General features: G+C 48.4%; 1 protein-coding gene across 1 annotated transcript; it reads left to right on the top strand.

The window, feature by feature from the left end:
- The first annotated feature begins 403 nt into the window (after positions 1 to 403).
- ERP27 (endoplasmic reticulum protein 27) lies at positions 404 to 18,693 on the top strand. Its single transcript, XM_052774535.1, has 7 exons — positions 404 to 527; positions 731 to 828; positions 3,666 to 3,803; positions 7,242 to 7,355; positions 10,335 to 10,460; positions 17,490 to 17,687; positions 18,419 to 18,693. Exons 1-7 carry the CDS (start codon positions 404 to 406, stop codon positions 18,461 to 18,463), a joined length of 843 nt encoding a protein of 280 aa, XP_052630495.1. The 3' UTR covers positions 18,464 to 18,693.
- Positions 18,694 to 21,027: the final 2,334 nt, after the last annotated feature.

Below are 21,027 nucleotides of genomic sequence, written 5' to 3'. Positions count from 1 at the left end.
CTCCATCAAAACATCAGCCTCGCTCTATAGGCAAATTATTTTAGAGCTGCTTCCTTCAGGGGTTTCATGAATCCTTCCTTGAATCCCAAAGTCTGGCCCGCAATGGGGGTAGACTCCAGGGGTAGACAGCCCCCACCTCTCATCCCGGGTGGCGACTGAATGAGCCCAGGGAGCTATAACATGGCCTTCTCGCGTTTAACGCTTACGCACCAGTGTCGGTGAGGGTCTGTGGGGCTGGTGCCCGCACAGCAGAGAGGGGTTCTCTCCCACCCGGGCGGTTCTCTCGGGAGCTGAAGGCTTCGCCCTGGGCCAGCTGCTCCCTTCCCACCGCCTCAGGAGTGGCCGTGGGCCCCCGCCAAGGCTGACGTGTCTCTTGCCGCGGAGAGGACCGGAGCAGGGTGGCATGGGGAGGAGAGGGCAAGCTGGTACCATGGGCGCCTCCGTCTTCCCGTGCCTCTTCGTTATCCTGCTGGCCGGGGGATGCCCAGCAGGTTGTGCTGGAGACGGCAGCTCCGCGTCCCACAGTAAGTGAGCTTTCCTCCTGGCTCGGGGAAAGGCTGGGTCTGCCGCGGGGGGGTCCTCCTGAGCCAGGGTGTGCTGCACAGGCGTTGTGTCGAGCTTGCAGGAGACGTGTGTGGGTGAGCTTGTAAGGGGTGGGATGCTTGCCTGCGTGTCGGGGGGAGCCTCTTTGAGCGGCTCTTTGTGCACCCTCTGTCCCACCCTGACCTCTCCTCTCCAGGCGCAGAGAAGCCTATCCTATTGAACAACATCGCGGACGCCGAAGCCTTCGTCAGCCGTGCAGAGGTGGCGGTCATTGGATTCTTCCAGGTGTGTTGGCAGAACCTCCCCTCCGCCAGCTGTGAGCCCTATCCCACCCTGACGAGAGCGTGGGGCTGGAAGTGGCGTAAACACCTTCCAAAGGCAGGTCCTGTCCCCAGAGGTGCAGGGGCTGTGACAGGCCACAGAGAGAACACGGGGAATTTGGTCCGTGTGTGGAAAGGGAGATGGAGGAAGGCGAAGGAGGTTGTAGGAGCCCTGGAGCAGGAGAAAGGGAAATGCTGCAGGGGAAGCAAAACAGGAATGTGGGTGGCAGAGAAACAGCGTTGGTGAGGGATGAGTGGGAACGTGAGGGATGAGTGGGAACGTCAGTTGTTTGCTTTAGCAAAGACAGAGCAAGGCACTGCCTGCGTGACGGGGGCCGAGGAAGAGGTCTCAGGGAGCAGTGCTGGTGTCGGTCCTCCGAAGTCCAAGGGGGTTTGGGCTCAAGCTGCAGCCTCCTCCCAGGGAGGGTGTAGGCATGGTCTCTCTGTCTCGCTGCTTTGTTCCCCAGAGTTGATACCCTTGAGATCTCTGCCTCTCTGTGTCTAAATTCAATTGAATTCAAAGGTGAGTGATGGGTATGCGACCCTTGCCCCCAAAATGGCATGAATATTTTTCCTTAGGAAACAAGATAAAAATATTTATTGAGCGGGAGCACCATAAAACAGAGGGCTTTTTGACAGGATCTTCATTACTTTTAAGGCCCCCAAGTTTCACCTTTTTCCCCCTCTTCTTTGAGCTCTCCCCTGGGCTTCTGCTGCCCACACACTGCCTCGTGGCTTCTGCCAGAGAAGACTTCAGCCTCCGAAAAACAGCTCCTTTCTGCAAGCTCCTTCCTCTTTCTGCCCGATGCCTGGGGCCGGAGGGCAGCCTAGGGAGGTCATCATGCCCTCGGTATAGGGCAAGGGCACCTCGCAGCCCCCCGCAGAGTGAGGACCGACGGTGGGGCAGCAGGAGCTGCGTGAGCGCTGGAGGCTGATGCCCTGGGAGCCATGCTAAGCCCTGATCACAGAGCACCAGCCGCTCCGCCTTTGGTGCCTGCAGGCGTTCGGAGCTCCTGGAGGGTTGCTTTTGCAGAGCTACAGTCCTGCAAACCAGCGAGGCAATCTGCACACGCAGAACGAAAGTGTTGAGACACCTCCTTCCCCCAGAGTAGCTGGCTGGGCTTGCGGCAGCGCCGTACCCGGGGGCACAGAGCCTCCCCACCAGCTTCGGCAGGGACTGCGGCGTCTTGCTGGGCGAAGCGGCGCGGGGGGCATGACCGCCGGCGTCTCGGGCCACCGCGGCCTTCCTCCCGCTGCGGGATTTCATTCATCAGAGTCAGGCGGGAGGCTGCTGCCATGCGGCCCCGGCTGCCAGGAGCACGAGGCAGCAGCCAGCGTCGCGTCCGGCGTTCAACGCCTGAAGCACGACAGGGCTGCGTTTAAACGGTAGATAAAGACGTATGTGTGCCATGAGGGCTTGTCGTGGCCCTCTGCCTGAGAGTATATTCATCCAAATAATGTCCATGTTCTCCGTTCGCCCTAAATTATTCCTCTGCTGCAGCCTTTCGATTCACTGCGGTACGCGGCTCGGCAAGTTCCCCGTATAATGAGCGCGGCCTCCCTGGCTGGGAGCAGCATGCCATGATGGAAAAACAGCACGCTGCTCCAGAAACCCTGCGTGTCTGCAAGAAAGGGTCATGCTTGGCCTGATTAAACCCCAGTTTTCCCAGGAATGCTCCAAAACTCAGTGAGGTTATTCCCACCCCAGGCTTTAGCACTCTCTCCAGAGCCATGTGGATGCGCTGGCATTTCCAAAACAGGTCATGAAGAGTTGGTTTTCTTTTGAATGAAGAAAGAATTTTGTTTTCCATTCTCTCTGGGCTCGCAAACAGCTGAGCTGAAGGTTGAAACTAGAAAGAAAAACAAACCAATTTCCAAGCAGAGACTGTGTCTCGAGAATTTAAATCCAAAAAGTAGAAGTATCAAAAATACATCACTCAAAAGAAAAGTCGGGAATGGGACTAGCAAGGGAGGCTTTAATATGGGCTAAGGCCGTAGCTAATGCTCTCACTGCAAGAAGGAGAATGGACCTCAAGTCACGGAGAAATTGCACATTTCTGTCCTTCCATGCGTCTGCATTCACTACTTTTTAAAGGATATGTCCAAGGCACCTTTTTAAAAGGAACCAGGGCACTGCGAATGCAAGGTATTCAACAATTGTAACCCCCTGACTCTAGAATCACTGTTACCTTAAAACCTGTATTTTTTATGTATTTATTTTATACAGACACACGTGTGTGTGTATTTGGGCGTGCTCCATCCAGGTTCTGGGTTCCCCCCCCCCCCTTTCTGAGAGCTCCAGGCCTTCGCATCACCCCGCCGCCCCCCGTGAGAGAAGCGAGCTGTCCGGGCAAGGCAAGGGCCAGCTTCCCCCGCCGCCGCAGCCCCCTGCTCGCCGCGGCTTTGACACCGACAGCCCGCTTGGCACCGCCGCCTGCTCGCTTATCCTTTTTTTTTTTTTTTTTTTTTTTGGGGGGGGGGGGATATCTCTGCAGCATCCCAGCCCCGCAGGCAAGGTGACAACGGGAGAAAAAGACGCTTCCCCCGGCCCCCCGCCGTCCTGTCCCGTTTTTCGTCTGCCCCCCCCCCCCCCCCCCGGTCCCGGTCCCGGTCCCGGTCCCGGTCCCGGTCCCGTCCCTCTCCCCCCTCCCCAACCGCGGGGGGGGGGGGGGCGCGGAGCGGGGCCGGCGGCGGCCGCTAGGTGTCGCCCTCGCGCTACGGCGGGGCGGGGCGGGGCGGGGCTGTGCGCGCGCGCTCTCCCCCTCAGAGCCGCCCTTCCTCCTCCTCCTCCTCTCTCCACAGGATCGGCGGAGCCCCGCAGCGTCCCAGTTTGAGCGGGCGGCCGGCCGCGTCGCGGAGGTTCCCTTCGGCCTCAGCACCAGCCCCGCCGTCCTGTCCCGCTACGGCGTGGCGGCGAACACCCTCACGCTCTTCCGTAGGGTGCGTGGGCCCGGCGGGCCGGGGGGGGGGTGTAGGTACCGTGGCCGGAGGAGCAGCTCCCTCCCGGGGAAACCGCGCGGGGAGGTGAATCTACCGGAGGAAGGCTGTGGGTTCTGGAGTCGCCCTGGCCGCTGGTTTGGGTGGGAGAGGCTGTAGGGCAAGGGCCTGAAAACTGCCCGCCGTCAAGGGGCAGGAGAAGAGGCATCTGCGGGTGGTGGTGGTGAAGAGGAGGGTTAAAGCTGGGCACTTCACCTTAGAGCGAGCCAAAAAATGAAAAAAACAGGCTGGTTGTTGAGAGTCGCTCCGCCTGCCCACCTAAAAGCACGTTTGTAGAGCTTCCCGCCCCAAAGAGGTCTTTCGCTTTTCGCTTGCCCATCACTGAGACGCGCGACGTTTATTACACCTGACGAGATTCTCCATTTTAAGTGTTTGCCCTATGGATCTGGTCCAGCACGCAGAGCTTTGCGCAGAACAGTGTCTGTGTCTCTGAGTGACCTGCCTGGAGCTCAGTGTCACTTGGATGGGGTTTCTGTGGTTTTGGAAAGGCTCCCGAGACGCGCAGAAAGCACCTAGAGGCTGTGTTACAACGGATCAACGCAGCAGGCTAGATATCAAATCCTGCCAGGTGTCACTTCAGGCAGGCAAGGCCATCTCCCTGGGTGCACAACTTTTCCATCGTGACCAAAAGCAGATCCAGACTGGGTCTCTGCAGTTACAGGTGCTCCGCCACCAAAAGAAATCCCAAACGCTCTCTTCTGTCTCCTACACTGTGGTTTGCAGAGCTATCCCCTAAATACGCTTTGGGCATGGGCCCATTAAGAATGTTACTTGGCAGTTTCTTAGGGATGGATGCTGTGCAAAGTCAAATCTTTGTTGACTCCAGCTGTAAGTGCTGGTGCCTCACTGAATTTGAAGCTATGTTTGCTGAAATTTAAGGAGACAATACTGCGAAGGGCCGTGTACTCGCTTCAACAGTACCAACAAAAGCTAAGAGCAAGTATTCTACTAGTTATATCCGTTTCCTTGTGTTGCCCCTTCTCACACAAGTGTGGCACTTGAAAACTGGAGAGTGAGGTGTATCTGAGGAGGAGAGGGGCCCTAGGTAGCACAAGATGTCCTAAAAGCCCGCAAAGTGTTGTGTCACCACAGCTCTAAGCACATGGGGGGGGGTGGGGGTGGACAGGACACACTGACACAGGGAAACTAAATCTGGCAGCTTGCCCAAGGTCTAGACCCAGGTTGTACAAAGATTGGACAAAGCCAGTTTGTTCCCCTTTCTTTCTCATCATTTCCTGCACGGTGTTTACCACTGGCATAATCCAAATAATTCAAAGAGAATGATCTAAGAGTGAGCAATAGGTAGGCAGGTCCTTTTATTTAACCTTTTATTTGCTATGTGCACATGTTGCAATTTGAAGCAACACCCATCTCAGTTTTGGTTCTTAGTCATGGTGGTTTTCTTCCAAAAATACTGAAATTTTCCTTTGTTTTTGCGCTGTTGCAGATAGCGAGGATGACTGCATTGGGAGGGTATTTGATAAAAGAAAGTGTCTGGATTGTTGGAATTTGGATTGTATTGAATATTCTTTGTTCACAGTCCAGTTTTTGCAGCTGAACTCTTGTTTAATAGGAAAAAAAAACAACCAAGAAAGTAATATGCTAGTCAGGTTCAAATGTGGTTGACAATTCGCTCATCTAATTGTCAGTGTTTCTTAAGTTATTCAGACACATTATTTTTCCTTTTATTCTGTGCTGAATACTGTGTAGGAGTAAGGGGTCAGAGATAAAGAGGAAAAGAAAAAAGAAAAGAGACAAGAACTTGGAATCAAATACTCATTTGAAGAATACGAAGATGCGTGACCAGGATAGCAGTGAATCAGAGGCATAAACTCATTTTTTCTTTGCTTTTGCAGAGTATGAAACACTTTCAATGCTTAGAAGTTTAAACCATAATTACAGTAGTAGGAGGGGCTGCTGTCAGCTGGTGACTTCTTTGCATATAGTGGAGGAAAACTGATTTATTCTAGTGAGGAATCTGGCCTGATAGACCTAAAAAGAACACAATTAACAGATGCTAACAAGCTAATTATATGAAGTGATAAAGACATTTTGACTAGAGCTTCAACTATTAGATGCAGGCTATTTTCCAGCCTTATTTTCTTAAAATCATAAATGTTGAACGCAGATTCAAGATGTTATTATCCCAAAATGGAAATCAGGTGTTTCCAGAAGCCCATGAAAGCCAAGAGAAGACTATCTTGGGAGTCCAGGGTGCTTTAGATTGGTTCCCAAGGTCTGTCTGATCTCCGGTGTTGCACTGGCCTGATCTCATTTCCTTGAGTAGAGCTGCCCTTTCATTTTATGCAGGAGCAAATCTGTGAGAGGAATTGGGCCACACAGTCTGAAAAGCACCAGTTTGGGTTGCCAGACAGGGCACTGTGCCCCGCTACCAGATCAAAGACCTTGCCAATGACCACAGAACAGCAAAAAGGGCTTTAGATGTCTGCACACCACTGGAAAAAACTAACACAAGCACTTTCAGAGGTTGTACAGATGCAGAGAATAAAATCTGGGGCGTGCATGTGGACCTTTCCTCAGCCCCAAGAACCTCATTCAACACGGGTATCAAAGGCCTGCAAATCCCAAACTTTGATCGTATTGCGTGTCAGAGCCCAGCGTCCCCATGGCTCAACTCAGTCACGTCCTGCGGTGCTACTGCACAGCAACTCTTCAGGTGGTTTAGCTGTCGTTCAGTGATTGCCTGCTTTTTTTTCTGTTTACCAGGTCATGAAAACCTCAATAAAATCACATTGTTTGCATGGGGCAGTGAAGTGTGGGGAGATGTGTAGCAGGATGAATTTTCCTCTAAAGCTAAAATGTGCTGTTCTTGATATTATTTTTTTTTTCTGCTGTACTGGAAAAAAAATAATCCTCTTTTTATTGGAGAGATTTCCTACTTGCACAATGTTTCCAGGAAATCCATACGAGCCCATGCCAAAGTTTATTACTTGTAGAAGTAAAAGAATAAGCAGATGAAGATTTTAAAAGGGGCTATAAAGCCAAAATTTATGTGAGGAGTTAGGCTATTTAATGATCTCTCCCCACAAGGCCTAGAATTATCAGCTAATCCTCCCTTTCTCCAGTGCATCAGGAGCTGATACCGTAGGGATGTCTGGAGTCCTCAGTGATTTCTGTTATGCCATGAGCGTGCTGTGTCACTGGGAGACTGAAGGAGGGTGGAAGATGGTTGTCGCAAAGTGCAGGCTGGTTTCTGTAGGTTCTGGACCTCCAGAAGTGGGGATTACGTGGTGGGGGGGAGAGAGGATGGTGGTGTCCCAGGGGATGGATGTCTCTGTGAGGGAGTGCCATCAGTGCCCCTGGAACGGGTGCTGAGAGGAGAGGACAGCTGTGACTGTAGGTTTCTTTGCCTGTCTTCAGGTAGACAATGACCGGAGGGATCTCGATATGAACAGCAAAGATGTTGATGCCGAGAAGATTACTCGTTTCATTCGGATGAATGAGCTCCGCCTGGTCACAGAGTACAACCCTGTGGTAATTATCAGCTCCCCACAGCCCTCACCCTGGCACCTGGCCTCCTCATGGGCATCCTCTGGCCCAAGAGTTGGCATACCCAGATGTGTGCGGGGGTTGCGGCAACAGCGTGGATGGCGTTGGGGAAGCCACGCAGCTCTTCGCTGCTAATCCATACAGGGACTGGAAGCAGATGCTGTGCTGGCGTGTGCAGGTGGGGTGGGGGGAGTAAGGGGGGCATGGGGATTCCTTTAGCTTTCCAGTATATTTGGGGTGTTGGTGGGCAGAGAGCTCCATTTCTTACCACTCCGGCTGGCTGTGCTGCCTCCTCCCATGGGCACTTGCCATGTTGTGCCATGCCTGCAGACCCTGCTCAGCTAGGATCCCCTCTCTTTAGCTGAGAAGCCTTGAGAAACACGGAAACTCGAGTGACCTACTCCCAGAAGGCAGGCTTTTCTTCATCAACCAGCACATAGGGCTTGACATAAGCCTGGCTATTTGAAAGCATATTCAAGAGCCGGCTGGAAACCTCCCAAGCAAAATTTTTCCCATCCCCTCTATCCCTTATTCCAGAATTCATCAGTTCAACAAAAAAAACCCCAGACATAGGATGCTTCCATGTTGGCCACCCTCATTAGCTCACCCTTCTGACTGGCAGTGGCAGGGTCCCAGTGCTCCTCCCTGCTATAGAGAGTGACCAAGGATTTAGGCTGCTCTGAAATCTCAGCAGTTCACTGGGCTTATTGCTGTGGAGTCAATAGGTCTTAAAAGCCCCGATGGCTGCAAGGCTGAGACTTTGTCATTGCCGATGGGGTCTTTTGTGGACTTCTGGATAGCTACAACAGTGCTGACCAGGCTCGATTTAATCAAAGGAGAATGGCCCAACCTGTTTCAAAGCTATATGTTTTCAAGCTGATGCCAAGTATCAGCTAAGAGGGCTGACACATTTCCCAGTTCAGGTGCAGGCCACCAGTAGAGAGAGCATTTTGTTTTGGAAATGTAACATTTTGTTTCCAGAATGAAATACAGTATAAGTTCTGGTTTTTTGGTTAAAAAAAAAAAAAAAGGAAAAAAAAAGTGGATTTGTTTTTCAACTTAATAAGGGATGTGAAAAATGCGTTTCAAAATCACAGAATAGTTCTGGGGACAGAAAAGCTATATCCTTCCCCACTGTCCTCACAGCCCTTTGAGATCACCGAAGTCACATCACCGGGGATATTCTTGTTATCTTTATAATCATCCAGGCCTTCTGAACTCTTGGAGCCTCCACTGCATCTTTTGGCAATTGATTAGGTCATGGCTTGTTCTTCATGCAATCATGGCTCTTTCTTCATGTGTTTCTGCTGATGCTTTGGGCTCTCGCTCCTGTTCGGCACCCAGGCTGTCTCCCTGACCAAGAAGTCCTGAGCTGTTCAGCAGGTCCCCTCCACCCTGACTGGCAGTACACATGTTGTTCCAGTTTTTTTCCAGACACTGGAGTCCTATCAAGGTGCTGCAGTTAACAGTGCCTCCTGCAGTCTCCGGCCGAAAGCCCTCCCAGCTCCACTAATGTAGCTTGGTTTTTCATAAATATTTATTCCCAGCGCATATGCTGTTTACAACTATGCTGCTGGTCAGCAGAGGCTGGGGTCATGCAGATCACACCGAGTGCTGCCAAGGGTTTCTCTCCCCATCCTGGGGCCCTTACTGTTTCTCCCACATACTTTAGGCATTTTTAGGCAATGATTACCTTGTGGGCTTTCCAGGAGAGTCAGATGTAACCCAGCCATGCTGATGAGCTCTGCTGATCGCTCTTGCACAAGGTTGCGTGGACAGGCACGCCTTTGTGTGGAGCTGCTGGAGGAACTGCTGCTCCAGCCCTGCCTGCTCTCAGCCCAGCCTTGTCATGGCCCTTGGTGCTGGCTGGCTTCACCCTCACCTTCAGCCCTGTCCTCTCCCATGAGGTCTTCTAATGCTCTCCAGCCTCGGTTAGCATCCCCTCTACTCTCCCCTGCCCCATCCGCACACCACCAGAGAAGCGAAGGGATACAAAATGTCTGATAAACATTAGGCTAATGGCAGAGTCCCGGCTGCCAAAAACTAGATGCTTTGCAGTGCATGGCCCTTGCTGGCGTGCACTCCCTGACCCCTTCCTTATTACTCCTGGAGCGTGTGGAAACTTTCTTCTCCGGCTGGCAGGGAGCTGCATGGTCTGTGCCTCCGTGGTTTTGGTGGTACAGGGGAGGCAGCAGGTCTGGCCCAGCTGCTGTTTAGTTTGAGGGAGAGGCTGCAGGAAGCGGGTGGAAGGAGAAGCGAGATGACGAGTGAGTGAGTGAGTGAGTGAGTGCCTGGAGATGGTGCAGCGGCTTCTTGGGCAGTGCCAGACCTGTCTCCTCACAGAGGGCCAGTGTGTGCTGCCTGCTTGGCCGTTGCCCAGGGGACGAGGGACAGCCGGCTCCAGGTCTTCTCCCAGTGTGGGACTGCAATTTTAACCCTCAGCACTCTGGAATGCCCAGGCCCGGGGATTGCTGAAACTCGGGAGTCATCCCCATCCTGTGCACAGCTTAACCCTAAAGGAAGGAAATAAGGGGAGACACCAACCCTGACACCACAAATCCTTCCCACTTTCTTGCTCCCATTTCAGCCAAGTGCTGGACCTCAGTGATTCAGGGCACCCTGATGTTCAGTGTTTGCTGGACTTCCCTCTCCACTTCCTTGCCCCTCTAGACTTCAGCTTGCTGTATCCAGGCAGTCCCCCTGCCTAGTCACCGACTATCCTGAGGGCCAGGGATGAACCCTTGTGGTCTTCAGACCCTCATCTCGGGAATAAGCAAAGCCAGGAGGTTAAGCGCTTCCACAAAGAACCCAGATTGGATCCCTCCTCCTTTAAAGAAAGCTGTCCTGCTTGCAAGGCTGATTTGCAAAGAAATCTTAGCTGAGACATGAGGATTGATTCCCTCTGGCAGTGCATCCAATGCAGATTGAATGTTCTCAGTCTCCTTGCCTGTGTGTGTTTTGCAGACAGCAATAGGTGTGATGCAGAGTTCACTCCAGCTTCACCTCCTCCTGATCACAGACAAGATGTCCCCAAGGCACCCCGAGCAAATGCGCAGATATCGGGCGGCAGCGGAGCTCTTCAAGGGGAAGGTAAGTCCAAACAGAGAGGAAAGGGAGCCGTTAGGGAGAAAAAAGGGAGAACAGTGATTGCTTCCGTGGATGGGGAGGGCATAATCTCCTTCTCTGTGCATTAGGGGAGCAAAGGCCAAGTGGCAGGAAAAGAGGATTAGCTGGGTAATTAAGTGGAGGGGTTGGATCTGTTCACCTTTTGCCATTTTGCCTCTTTGTGGGGAAAATATCCTCTGTATCCTACTCCTGTACTCCCTCAGTGGGACATTATGTACTTCCTTGCCTCTGGTCCAGTTTTGTTCCCTTGCACTGGGAGAAGACAAACAGCTGCTGCACTTCAGTCTGGTGATGGTTGCATTCCACTGGTGTGAGAGGTGATGTTGTATGTACAGCCTGCAAGATGCCAAGGAGCATTATATAAGACAGCAATTAATGTCACGGTGCTTCTTAACCCTTAGCCTTCTGGTTGGATCCTGGGAAAATAGCAATTTTAAAGGAGTTGCAAATGGGTTTGTCGGATTTCCCACACTAATGTGATGGGATAGATGGGGTCTTTCAGAGAAATTCCGCCTGGTTCCCGCCCCTCTGTGGGCAGAGCTCCCCAGACAGTAAATCTTGTAATGGCTGATTCTCTGCCAGCACCTGGATTACAGGGGAATTTGTGTCTAGGGAACAGAGGAAGGAACTGGCAAGCAGAGGAGGATTGGGAGCAACAGGAAGGCATTTGGGGCAAGGGAGAACAGCAGATGGGAGGGGGCAGAGGATCACAGCAGCGGAGAAGGCTAAGCTGAGAGGCAGTGGAAGAGATCTTCCTGGGAGAAGAGTGGAGCTGGAAGGAGTTGGGGTTTAAGAACATGAACTTCGGCATGCATCTGTTTGTGGTACTGACGGGTCAGATTAAATTAATCAAGTATATCCTCATCTTCAAATGGAGGGGCCACCTCAGAACTGTGCACCCTCAGAAGTCCTGACATTCGTTTATGGCAGGACTACTTTGGACCTTGCCATCTGTCCCACCCATTGGCAAGAGACCAGGCAGAAACCAGCCATCAAAGTCAAAAGGTCTCTCCAAAAGTGTTTTGCTTCGATGAATACATAGTGATAAAAGAGAACTCATTTACCTGAAAAATTCCCACCGTCTCATGTGAGGTGTGTGCTATAATGACACCATTATTCCTGTTGTCCATAAGCAGCAGAGTCTGATACCAGTCTCTCCCCAGGCAGCTAATTCTTCTAACACAGTGCATTGCTGTTTAGCATCACTATCCTTTGCTGACGTGACTGCAGGCAGTTTTCTCTTCATGTGACATGCCCAGATCTGAGCAAATGTGAATGATTTTTCTAGGAATACTTCACAAAACATTGGGTAAAATGTTGTACTGAAGTCCAGATAATTTATGAATTGCCAGCAAGCCAAATCTAATTTTTTTTTTAATTCATACAGGCAAGTTTCCCACCCAATCAGTCTAGAAGAAGTTTGCCAGAATAAAATACAGAGATTAAAGATGTGGGGATTTGACTAATTATTTCCACCTTACTGGAGTGGTACTGCAGGACATGTAGGTGAAGGGACTTAGAGTCTAATAAGTTGTTTTTCCCAAAGGAGTGGCACTTGGAGGAGTAAATTGTGGTTTGAATTGCCCTCTTGCAAAGAAATAAGAGAGAGCTAGGATCCCGCTGTTTGGGTCTTAGATCTCGGTACTAAGGAGTAAGCAGAGCGGTATGCCCACTTAGGTTTGTCTCCGTTGCTCTGTCATGTAGAAAGACATGAATTAGTTTCAGTATCAGAAGCAGCCACTGCACAATACCATGGAAATCTCTGCTGGCTAATTTCCCTAAGTGGAATTACCTGTTGTCAGGACTACCAAGTTAACTCAGGTTTACTTCAAAACAAGTAAAGTATTGAGTAGATTTTGCCTTTTTGTAGCTTGCAGATTATCTGTGAATAAATGCAAGATTCTTGACTTGAATTTTATTCAGGATTACCAGTGAATAATTCATAGCCTGTGGCTGGTGGTGAAAGGCTTGTTTGTGCTGCGGGATTAGTGCTGTCACTGGTTTGAGCAAGGAATCATTGCTGTGCAGTGGAGAGGTGTTCAGGCTCCCTGTGAACATGTACCACGGCATCCAGCAGCACTGTACAGTGATTGCAGAGTGCCAGAACAGAGTGGGGAGACGCGGCGTGTGTTGCAACTTCTCTACAAGCCAGTGCAGAAGACAAACAGAGCCTCGAGAGGGTTCCCAAGCAGCAGAAGGGGTACCGATCCTTTCACCCGTCTCTGCTGCGCTCTGAGGGAAGAGGAGTCCTTGTCATTGTCGTCGCCAGCTGGAGGGAGAAGAGAAACTCGTTGCTTGGATTGATGGAGTGATGAAGAGGAACTGCTGCTGCTGAGTGGCTGACCCCAAAGAATGAAGACAATCGTAGAATCATAGAATCATTGAGGTTGGAAGACACCCTTAAGATCATTGAGTTCAACCATTAATGGATCATGAGGAAGTGATTCACCTGCCAGTTCCTGGGTTATGGTCCCTTCATCTCTGGTTTACGATCTTTTCATTTTTGCCTTAGAGGAAGCTGAGATTTTTGGCTGGAGGATCCCTGAGGCTGTATGGTGAGGACTGTTATTTGAAAACAGCCGGAACTGCGCCCTGAGCAGCAGTGAGTGTCTGAAGGCAGTCTAGATTCCTCTAGACTTTATTGCGGAACCTGGGGGCTATAAAATGCTGGAAAGGAAAGTGCAAATGTTAGATGATGCTAAGCCAGCAAGAGCTGACAAGAATAAGAAGAAATATGGTACTTTTGTAGCAGACACTGAGAAACAATTGTGGGTGGGTGACAGTGAACAGGCAGAGCTCAGAGCACTGCAGCTGCAGGACCAAATCCACCAGCCTTCTTGGAAGGATCCCACTGCAATCAAATATGTGCTTATTTGAGAAAGTACTGCCAAGAGTCCAGGCTTTCTACTGGAAATGAAATGTCAGGATTTGCATTGCTGAGCCAAACTAGCATAAGCATCTTCAGTTTTCTTTCCACAGTGTCAGAATATAGCATGACAATTACAGCTGGTGTACCTCATGGGTATTTGCAAAAGTTTCAATAAGGTGATGTTGGGAATAACAAAAGCAGCTTTTGCTGCAACTGATATAACTGGTTTACGATGTCAAAATTATTTGGGTAGAGATGTTTGCAAAGTCCCTTTTACTTTATATGTATGCCCATTTAGAATTGGGTTCTCAGAAACTCCTGAGAGTCCTTCAGGTGTTCTTCTATGGAAACGAAAGGACAGTGCCCTTTCTCTTGCAGAGAGTCATTCATAGACTTTTTATTTTTCTTGTCAGGCATTGATGGCTCCAGAACTGAGAGAGATAATCTTTAGAGATGCCTCTTTTAGCCATAAATAGGGGAACCTGTAAATATGGATTGTCTATGTCACTTAACAGATATCTGCAGTAAAGTTGATTTTATAGCTTGCTTTTTTTTTAATTCATGATTGATGTTTTCATTTTGCTTTGATGTACTATGTAAGCTATGTATGAAATTACTCAAACTTCAGAATTTGATCTTTTTGCTTCTAAAATCTCCTCCAAGAATGAACGTTGCAGCTCCGTGAAGTTCAAAGTCAAACACTGGATATGAGGCTTGATCATCCTTCCTGTTTGTCTTTGTTAGAGGAAAAACTAAGCAACATCAATTTTTTTTCTACTATTGCAGTACTATTTTCAGTTAACTTTAATTCCTTGGGCAGTAACATCATTCCATATCTTAGTATTTACCAGGAACTCAATGTTCTAAAAGCACTGGGCTAGGAATCAAGTTGTCAAGACACCAAGACAGCACCAGTGTACAAAATTTTCTGAAAGAGACCTTATTGCAGGTGGCAGTGCACAGATAATACCATGTGTGGAGGGTAGAATTTGTGTCAGGAGTTCCTCATCCATGCAGGAGATCCTTCAGTGCCTGTAGCAGCAGACCTCTGAACACAGGCAAGAAGATGGCTACAAAATGAAACAATTTCATGGAAGCGGTTTCAGAAAGAAAAAAACAGCTATTGTACAGGATAGTATGAAATAGAAAACGGACTTTCAGTTTGGGATGGAACTACCTGGTTTCTAGCGGTGACGTGAGAGTTGGCATCATAAGTGGGATTTGTTTTGGTGAATTATAGCTTTGGTAAGTTATCTGAGCAAAGGCTTTAGGCTCTTTTCAGCACTGGTGGAGGACAGGCACGTCCTTCCTTCCCCTCTAAAATAGATGGGATAAAGTGCTTGTCACTGTTTATTGGAGAGGTTACCTAGACGGCTGGCCGAGCCAAGACTAAGATCTAGATGGCAGAAGTTAAGCAAGGTGAATCTTGTCTCCTGGTCAGTATAATTTACCATGGTCACTGCTTTCATTCTTTATGATTAGGGCTGGCTGGGAATCCTTGAACAAAATAAATTCCTCATGAGAAAATGCCATTTCCACCAGGCGGCATCTTTCGTGGAAGTGTCCCCATTGAGAAACCTGCTTGGTTTCCAGCTGCTGAGTGGAGCAGGCTTCCAGTGCTTGTGGCCTCGGTACCAACAGACCTCACAGACTGCCTCGCAGGTGTGACTTTGAGGCCACACGGGCCTTGGCAGGACTCCTGGAGCACGTCCAGTGTAGGGTGCGTGGCCTGTCCTTTTGCTGAAGGAGGATTCATCCCACATCACAGCACCTACCAGGGATGTGTCATTCTAAAACGCATATGATAGGCATTAAGGTGTCTTCTTTCGAGCAATAGTGGACAAACACAATTGCCGTCTCTCCTGTATTTTTTGGAATAGGGGAAGGAAACTTTTGCTGTACTTTGGCACCCTATAACTCTGTGAGCCAAATGTGAGTCAGTAGAGACATCCAAGTTAGGAACTGTGAATGATGATATCTCAGCCTTTCTAGCTGAGGGGCCAGTTGTTTGTGTGTTTTTGCTTTCTTCGGTAAGGAAAAAGGTGTTTGGAGTTCTAAACCCCAACCTTTTTATTCTTATGTACAGCCTTTTAGTTTTGGGAATTTTAACAAAGGCTGGAAGCTTGATAAAGTGAAGAATGTTGACTAACATTTATTTATATTACTATTTTAAAATGCTATTCATCTGTTTTAAAGGTGGAGGAGATTTTGTATAGAAAGTGACAGCATTTAACAACCTAGGTTTTCTAAATGTTTTTTTTAATTAACTTCTTGTTTAACATTTGATTTGTTGTTGTCTAGTGGATTTTTCACAGAGAAAAACAAAAGCTGGTGAATGAACTGGTGAAAATGTGATACCATTTCCTGTACCAACCCTCTGAAAGTGCTTCCCTCCAACACCAGCCTCTGTTTCCAGCTTGCCAGTTGGAAGGAGGGCCCTAAAACATAAGTATTGCTGCTCCAGCTGAAAGCCTGTTAGATCAGGTCCTTAGACCTCTAACCCTTAGATTTGTAACCCTTCTCTAGCTTCGTGTTTTATCCTGCAAAAGGATGAATTTAGCACTCTGGGAGAAGTTCCCCACAACCTGTGTGCTCACTAGCTTTTTGCCCTTGGGGTACAGTTGACTTTTGGAAGAGATTGCAAGTGGTAAATATCACATATCCATTGAAAGTGTTGTTCCTGCCCCTGTATTGCAGTGATTAACTGCAGTTAAACCTTACACCAGCCTAACTATCCCTCCTTCCCATAGGCTGTTGCCTAGGAAAATTTCCAGATGTATTTGGTTTTTTATAGAACATAAATTTAATAAAGTAAAGAATTTGAGATTTACCAAGTTTATTTTTAGAGAAGAAAAAAGTTGAGTGTTCCTGATTGAAAAGAAAGAAAAACATGAGTCACAGCCTGGGAACTGGGCACATCATCTTCACATTGCATTATTTTTCTTTTTTAAATTATCTTTTTTCCTTGTGTAAGTTAAGTCATATCCATGTCTATGGGTACCTTGAATATGCTAGGCCCAGTAGACTGCACAGGATAAAGAGAAGAAAAAATGACGCATGTTAGCTGGATATTTGTTTCATTGTCTTGGATGTCACCTGCCAAGGGATTGCATTTAATCAGTCACTGATTAAATTGTTCAGTTGCTGTATTTACTTTCTTTTATAAAATTTATACGTAATGTTTGTGTTTAGTATTAACAGATAATTTAACAAAGATTTTTGAGATAGCTGTATATTTTATTGATAATCTTTCAGATTCCAAAATTTTAAATTTGTACCAATTCCTACTGCACCTGTAAGATCTCAGTTGATCTTTACTCTTAAAATAAAATCATGGAGTTGGTCACCAATTCTGATAAATCCATACTATTGAATCATCCCAGCAGAATCCTAATCCATATCTTGCTCTTGCTCTTTAAGACTATTTGGGAGCCCAGAAAACTGTAGGTCATTCTCATCCCGGCTTATTCATTGTTGGACTTCTCTCCCCAGGTCTGAACAACCCTCCGCTGAGATGGGCTTTATGGACATTAGTGTCTTGCCAACGACTCCTGTTTCTGAAATGATTGCATCTTCATTTCTATTCACTGCAGCTCACTTACTTAAATACATCCTTTGTGTTTGGTATTCTCATGTTCTTATCCTTGCAGGCTCCCGCTGCCCTATACTTCACTCCCACATTCTTGCAATTGAGTTTGATTCTCCACACAGCAAAACACCTTTTTACTCTGCCACTCTGGGTCTTGCATGGATGTAAGCATCTTATCCAAATAACAAGCAAGTAGAGGAGTCAGCTTCTTTTACATGTGCCACTAAGATAAAAGACATCTTGTTTCCTCATCTATTAAGAGAATAGAAATGGAGACTGCCTTCCTGCCATACTGGAGATATATTGTTAAAGAAGGTGAAAGAAAACATTTTGTTTGGTAGTGTAAGTCTGGACTTGATAAAATACAGAAAAATGCACTGCATGAGGAGTTAGTGGCAGAGGAAATTGTTGTCCTAAGAGAGTCTACCTCTTTATAAAAATATCACTGTTAATCTTCCTATGATCACTGTCTGGGGATCTGTTCTTTCTCTCAGTCTCTGTTTTGCTCACGTTTCCTTTCCTATTTCCATCACAGATTCTTTTTATCCTGGTAGACAGCAATTTGAAGAGCAATGAACAAACAGTGTCATTCTTCAAACTGAAGAAGTCCCAGCTGCCAGCTCTGGCTATATTCAACGCACCAGATGAGAAGCAGGATGTGTTGACTCTGGATGAAGTCTCTGTTGAGCGTGTACAGGACTTCTGTAATCATTTCTTACAAAGAATGCAGAAGGTAAAGGGAGTCTCCTGTACAGTCTACAGGAAGCTGGGATCTTGTAGGATGATGCTGTTGCTCACAAGGCTCTTGAAGAAAATGACTTCAGTTCCTTGAACTCCCCCCCACTCCTGCCACCTCCTCTTTAATTTTCATGTGCACCTGAATATCAGAAAAGCATTAGATCTAGAGCAGAGCAGAGATGGATGTCTTTGCAGAGCCTGTTTCTTCATTGACCTCTACCTTCTAGTCTACAGCAAGAAGACTTCACTGACCTCTGCAACTGTATGAAGGTCTCAGCAAAGCGTCTATGTTCTGGGAAGAGCAGCTGGGGAGACAGAGTGAAGGGTGCTTTTGGACACTGAGAATGGGGGTGGTGGCTGGCAGCCCATAGGAGAGGATCAGAGAGACAGTGGCATGGATAGGCAGGAAATCTATCAAGAAGGCCACAGAACAGAGTATACAGACTAGTATACAGTCAGGACTCTACCAGAGGTCTCTGCTGGGAGAGGGACAATTTAACCTCCCTGTTCATTCAGTGTTAAGAGTACTCTCTTTGTCAAAGCTCATCTTCCTATAGCACAGAGGCTTTGTGTGTCAGGAGCCTGTGTTGTGCAATTGAAATGGGATAGGCAGAGCAGTGGCACAGACAGCAGAGGGAGGCATTTAAGTTGGTTTGTTTCCTTTTATCACTATGCTAAGAAACCGAGCAACATCAAAACTGATTTCATGCCTCTAATGTGTTTTAGAAAGAAGATGAACCTGAAGAGAAGACCCTCAATGAGGAGCTCTGATTCTTTGTCAGACAACAGGATGACTCTGCCCAGAGTCATCTGTTTCTGGTGTATGAAGAGTTCACTGAGCCCCGCAGCTCAGGAATTCCTGGGATAGTAAGATTAAGGGGCCAAGTCAGTCATGGATTCCCATCTCCATGCTTTGTATGTATATGCTGCCTGTCCTCTCTAGGAATCTCTCCTCCCTTCTCATTTGCTGGCTCCAGCTCTCTTTTCTCAGTACTCCAGGAGCTCTGTTGGAGCAAAGGGTGATATAGCAAAATGGCAATATCAGAGATAAAGCTTGTAGTTCCCAGAGATCTGTTTCCTCCATTCTCTTTGCTTTTGGTGCCATGCTGGGATCCACTGTCAGCCTCTCCTGACACTATGAACAGATTGGTTGCTTGACGTCACATGAACTTTTCCATTTATTTTACTAAATAAAGCAGAAAGTGAATAGCCTGAATTTTTATGCAAATATGTGATTTCCCACTCCCCATGTCTTTCACTTAAGGATAAAGCGTGTGTATTTCTGAGTAAGCAAGCTCAAAAATCTCCTTTCTCTGAATTTAACCAGGCTTGCAATGCCTAACCAGTCAGATTGGTTGCTAAGGATCATTCCCCTTGGAACTGGACCCATCATCAAGAGATATTTCCACCAGGATGAGAGATTTCTATGAAGGTTTGGGTTCACAATAGCACTGCGTACAGCAGGTCTGAGCTGGTGCAGCAAAAACGAATGAGCCTAAGATGCAGATTGAGGCTAAGAGGAATGGGAGCTGTGGCAGAAGGGCAGTAGAAAGTTGCATTGCGAGGTAGGGGATATCTCCACATTGCATTAGAGGAAAAAGCTAATGTCTGTGTATTGACCTCAGACATCCCTCAGAGGTCCCAGTGCTGGTGTATGGGTGATGGAGACTTTGCAGGCGAGGTGTATGAGCCATCCCCGTTCTGCTGTACTACATGCATGCAGTAGGCTTGCCTCATACTTGGCTCAGCATCCTTTGGCATGAAGTATGGATTCTCCTGTCAAACAGTGACTTCATTGTCTCTCAGGGCTCGAGAGACTTGGCTTGGGACAGGGAGCCTAGGAGGCATAGAGCTGAGAGACCTCAGCCCTTTCTCAGAGATTAGCCCAAGGCAAAGAACTGGGAATAGAAAGAAGTTGTTCTTGTGAATGAGGCAAACGCAGCTCCCCACCACAGAGGGAGAAGTCAGGAGCTGGAAGGGATGCAAAGTAACTGCCAGCCACCATGATGAGGGCCACGGTGGGGGGGCTCTCAGTACAATAGAGAGGCAGGTACCAGCCCTGCATTAGCTCTTGCCTCTTCCATGTGGATCAAGCTGATGTCTTTCATCTCCCTAAGGCTCTGTCTGCCATGCAGCTGGACTTACCTCCTTTAGTGCTCTACCCTCCCTTCTCCTCTGCTTACCTAAAGCAAGCCCAATGCTGTAACAGTCGGTATGGGGGATTGAAATTGCTGCACATTTCCAAGGAAGAGTGGTATGACCAAAACATTGTATTCAGGATTGTCCCTTGTGTTGGCAAGGCTGGGAAACTCTCTGTGCACAGGGAGCTCTCCCCTAAGAGGCAGGGCGGTAGGCAGTAGGGGGTCTCAGAAGCTCCATGGTCAATGCAATAGCCAAGAGTTGTTTCCTAAATGAGGCAGTTCAGAAAAGAGCAGGAAAAGAGGGAGAGGAGAGAGAGGCAAACCTCTGTCTGTTCAGTTTTCCCCTTGTCACAGCTGAGTGCTCCCTAACTTCTGGTTTGTATGTGGCCTTATGAGAACCCGTGGTATTGCTTCTGGATGCAGCTAGATAATAACACTGAAGATGTCAAGGGAGAGGTGAGTTTGGGGCATTACGTGCTGCACGTTTCTTTCTTGAGGCTGGTAAAAGTGGAGGCACCTGCCCTTAGCCCATAAAACTGTTGTACTCGGGTGTCCTGTCTTCTGAGCAGCCGTTTCACGGTGACCTTCTGCCACTAGCATGTAGTCCCAGAAGTGGAGATATTACCGTCATCAGCTGGAGCCTACAAGGCCATAAGGTTTGGCCCATGGATGTAGTGTTCACATAACAGCTGGAGTGAGCCACCACTGCAGATCTCTTAAGTGTCTTTTTCTCTGAAGCATGAGACTGTTCAGGGTGGGTCACATACCTGCCACTGTGTTTGGTGCATTGGATTTACATGCTAGTCCTGGAGCTGCAAGTGAAGACTGCTTCTTGGTGGCACTCCTTGGCATGGGGGACCTTGCCTGCTAGCATCACGTGGCTGCGCGGCAGCGTCTCTCCTGCTTGGTGAGCTCACCCAGGAGGTGGTGGTGGTGGGCAGAGCAACGCATGCCCTCACCATTGGTAGGGCCAGGGAAGAGAACTGTCTGCACCAGGTGACCTCTTGGATGAGCGTGTGTCTAGTGGCAATATATACGCCTGAATCCTGCTGGATGCTCTTGTGGCTTTTGTGCATTGAAGAAGGGCTGTAGAAGTACAGGAAAGATGCTGGGAGCAGGAGGCTGAGCCCCAATGAGGGAGGAAGGGTCTAAGGTGTCAGTGTCTCACTGCTTTTGGCTGCTGGCTCAGCCCCT

This window comes from Harpia harpyja, chromosome 23 (assembly GCF_026419915.1).
Source record: "Harpia harpyja isolate bHarHar1 chromosome 23, bHarHar1 primary haplotype, whole genome shotgun sequence".
Taxonomy (NCBI): Eukaryota; Metazoa; Chordata; class Aves; order Accipitriformes; family Accipitridae; genus Harpia; species Harpia harpyja.
The sequence above is the reverse complement of the archived record's forward strand: the minus strand, read 5'-3'. Positions and strand labels throughout refer to the sequence as shown.

Excerpts from the sequence above, each read along its gene's own strand:
- ERP27 (XM_052774535.1), top strand. The coding sequence starts at position 404 with ATGGGGAGGAGAGGGCAAGCTGGTACCATGGGCGCCTCCGTCTTCCCG. Across the intron at positions 3,804-7,241 it reads CCCTCACGCTCTTCCGTAGG|GTAGACAATGACCGGAGGGA; the intron begins GTGCGTGGGCCC and ends GCCTGTCTTCAG. Across the intron at positions 7,356-10,334 it reads TCACAGAGTACAACCCTGTG|ACAGCAATAGGTGTGATGCA; the intron begins GTAATTATCAGC and ends TGTGTTTTGCAG.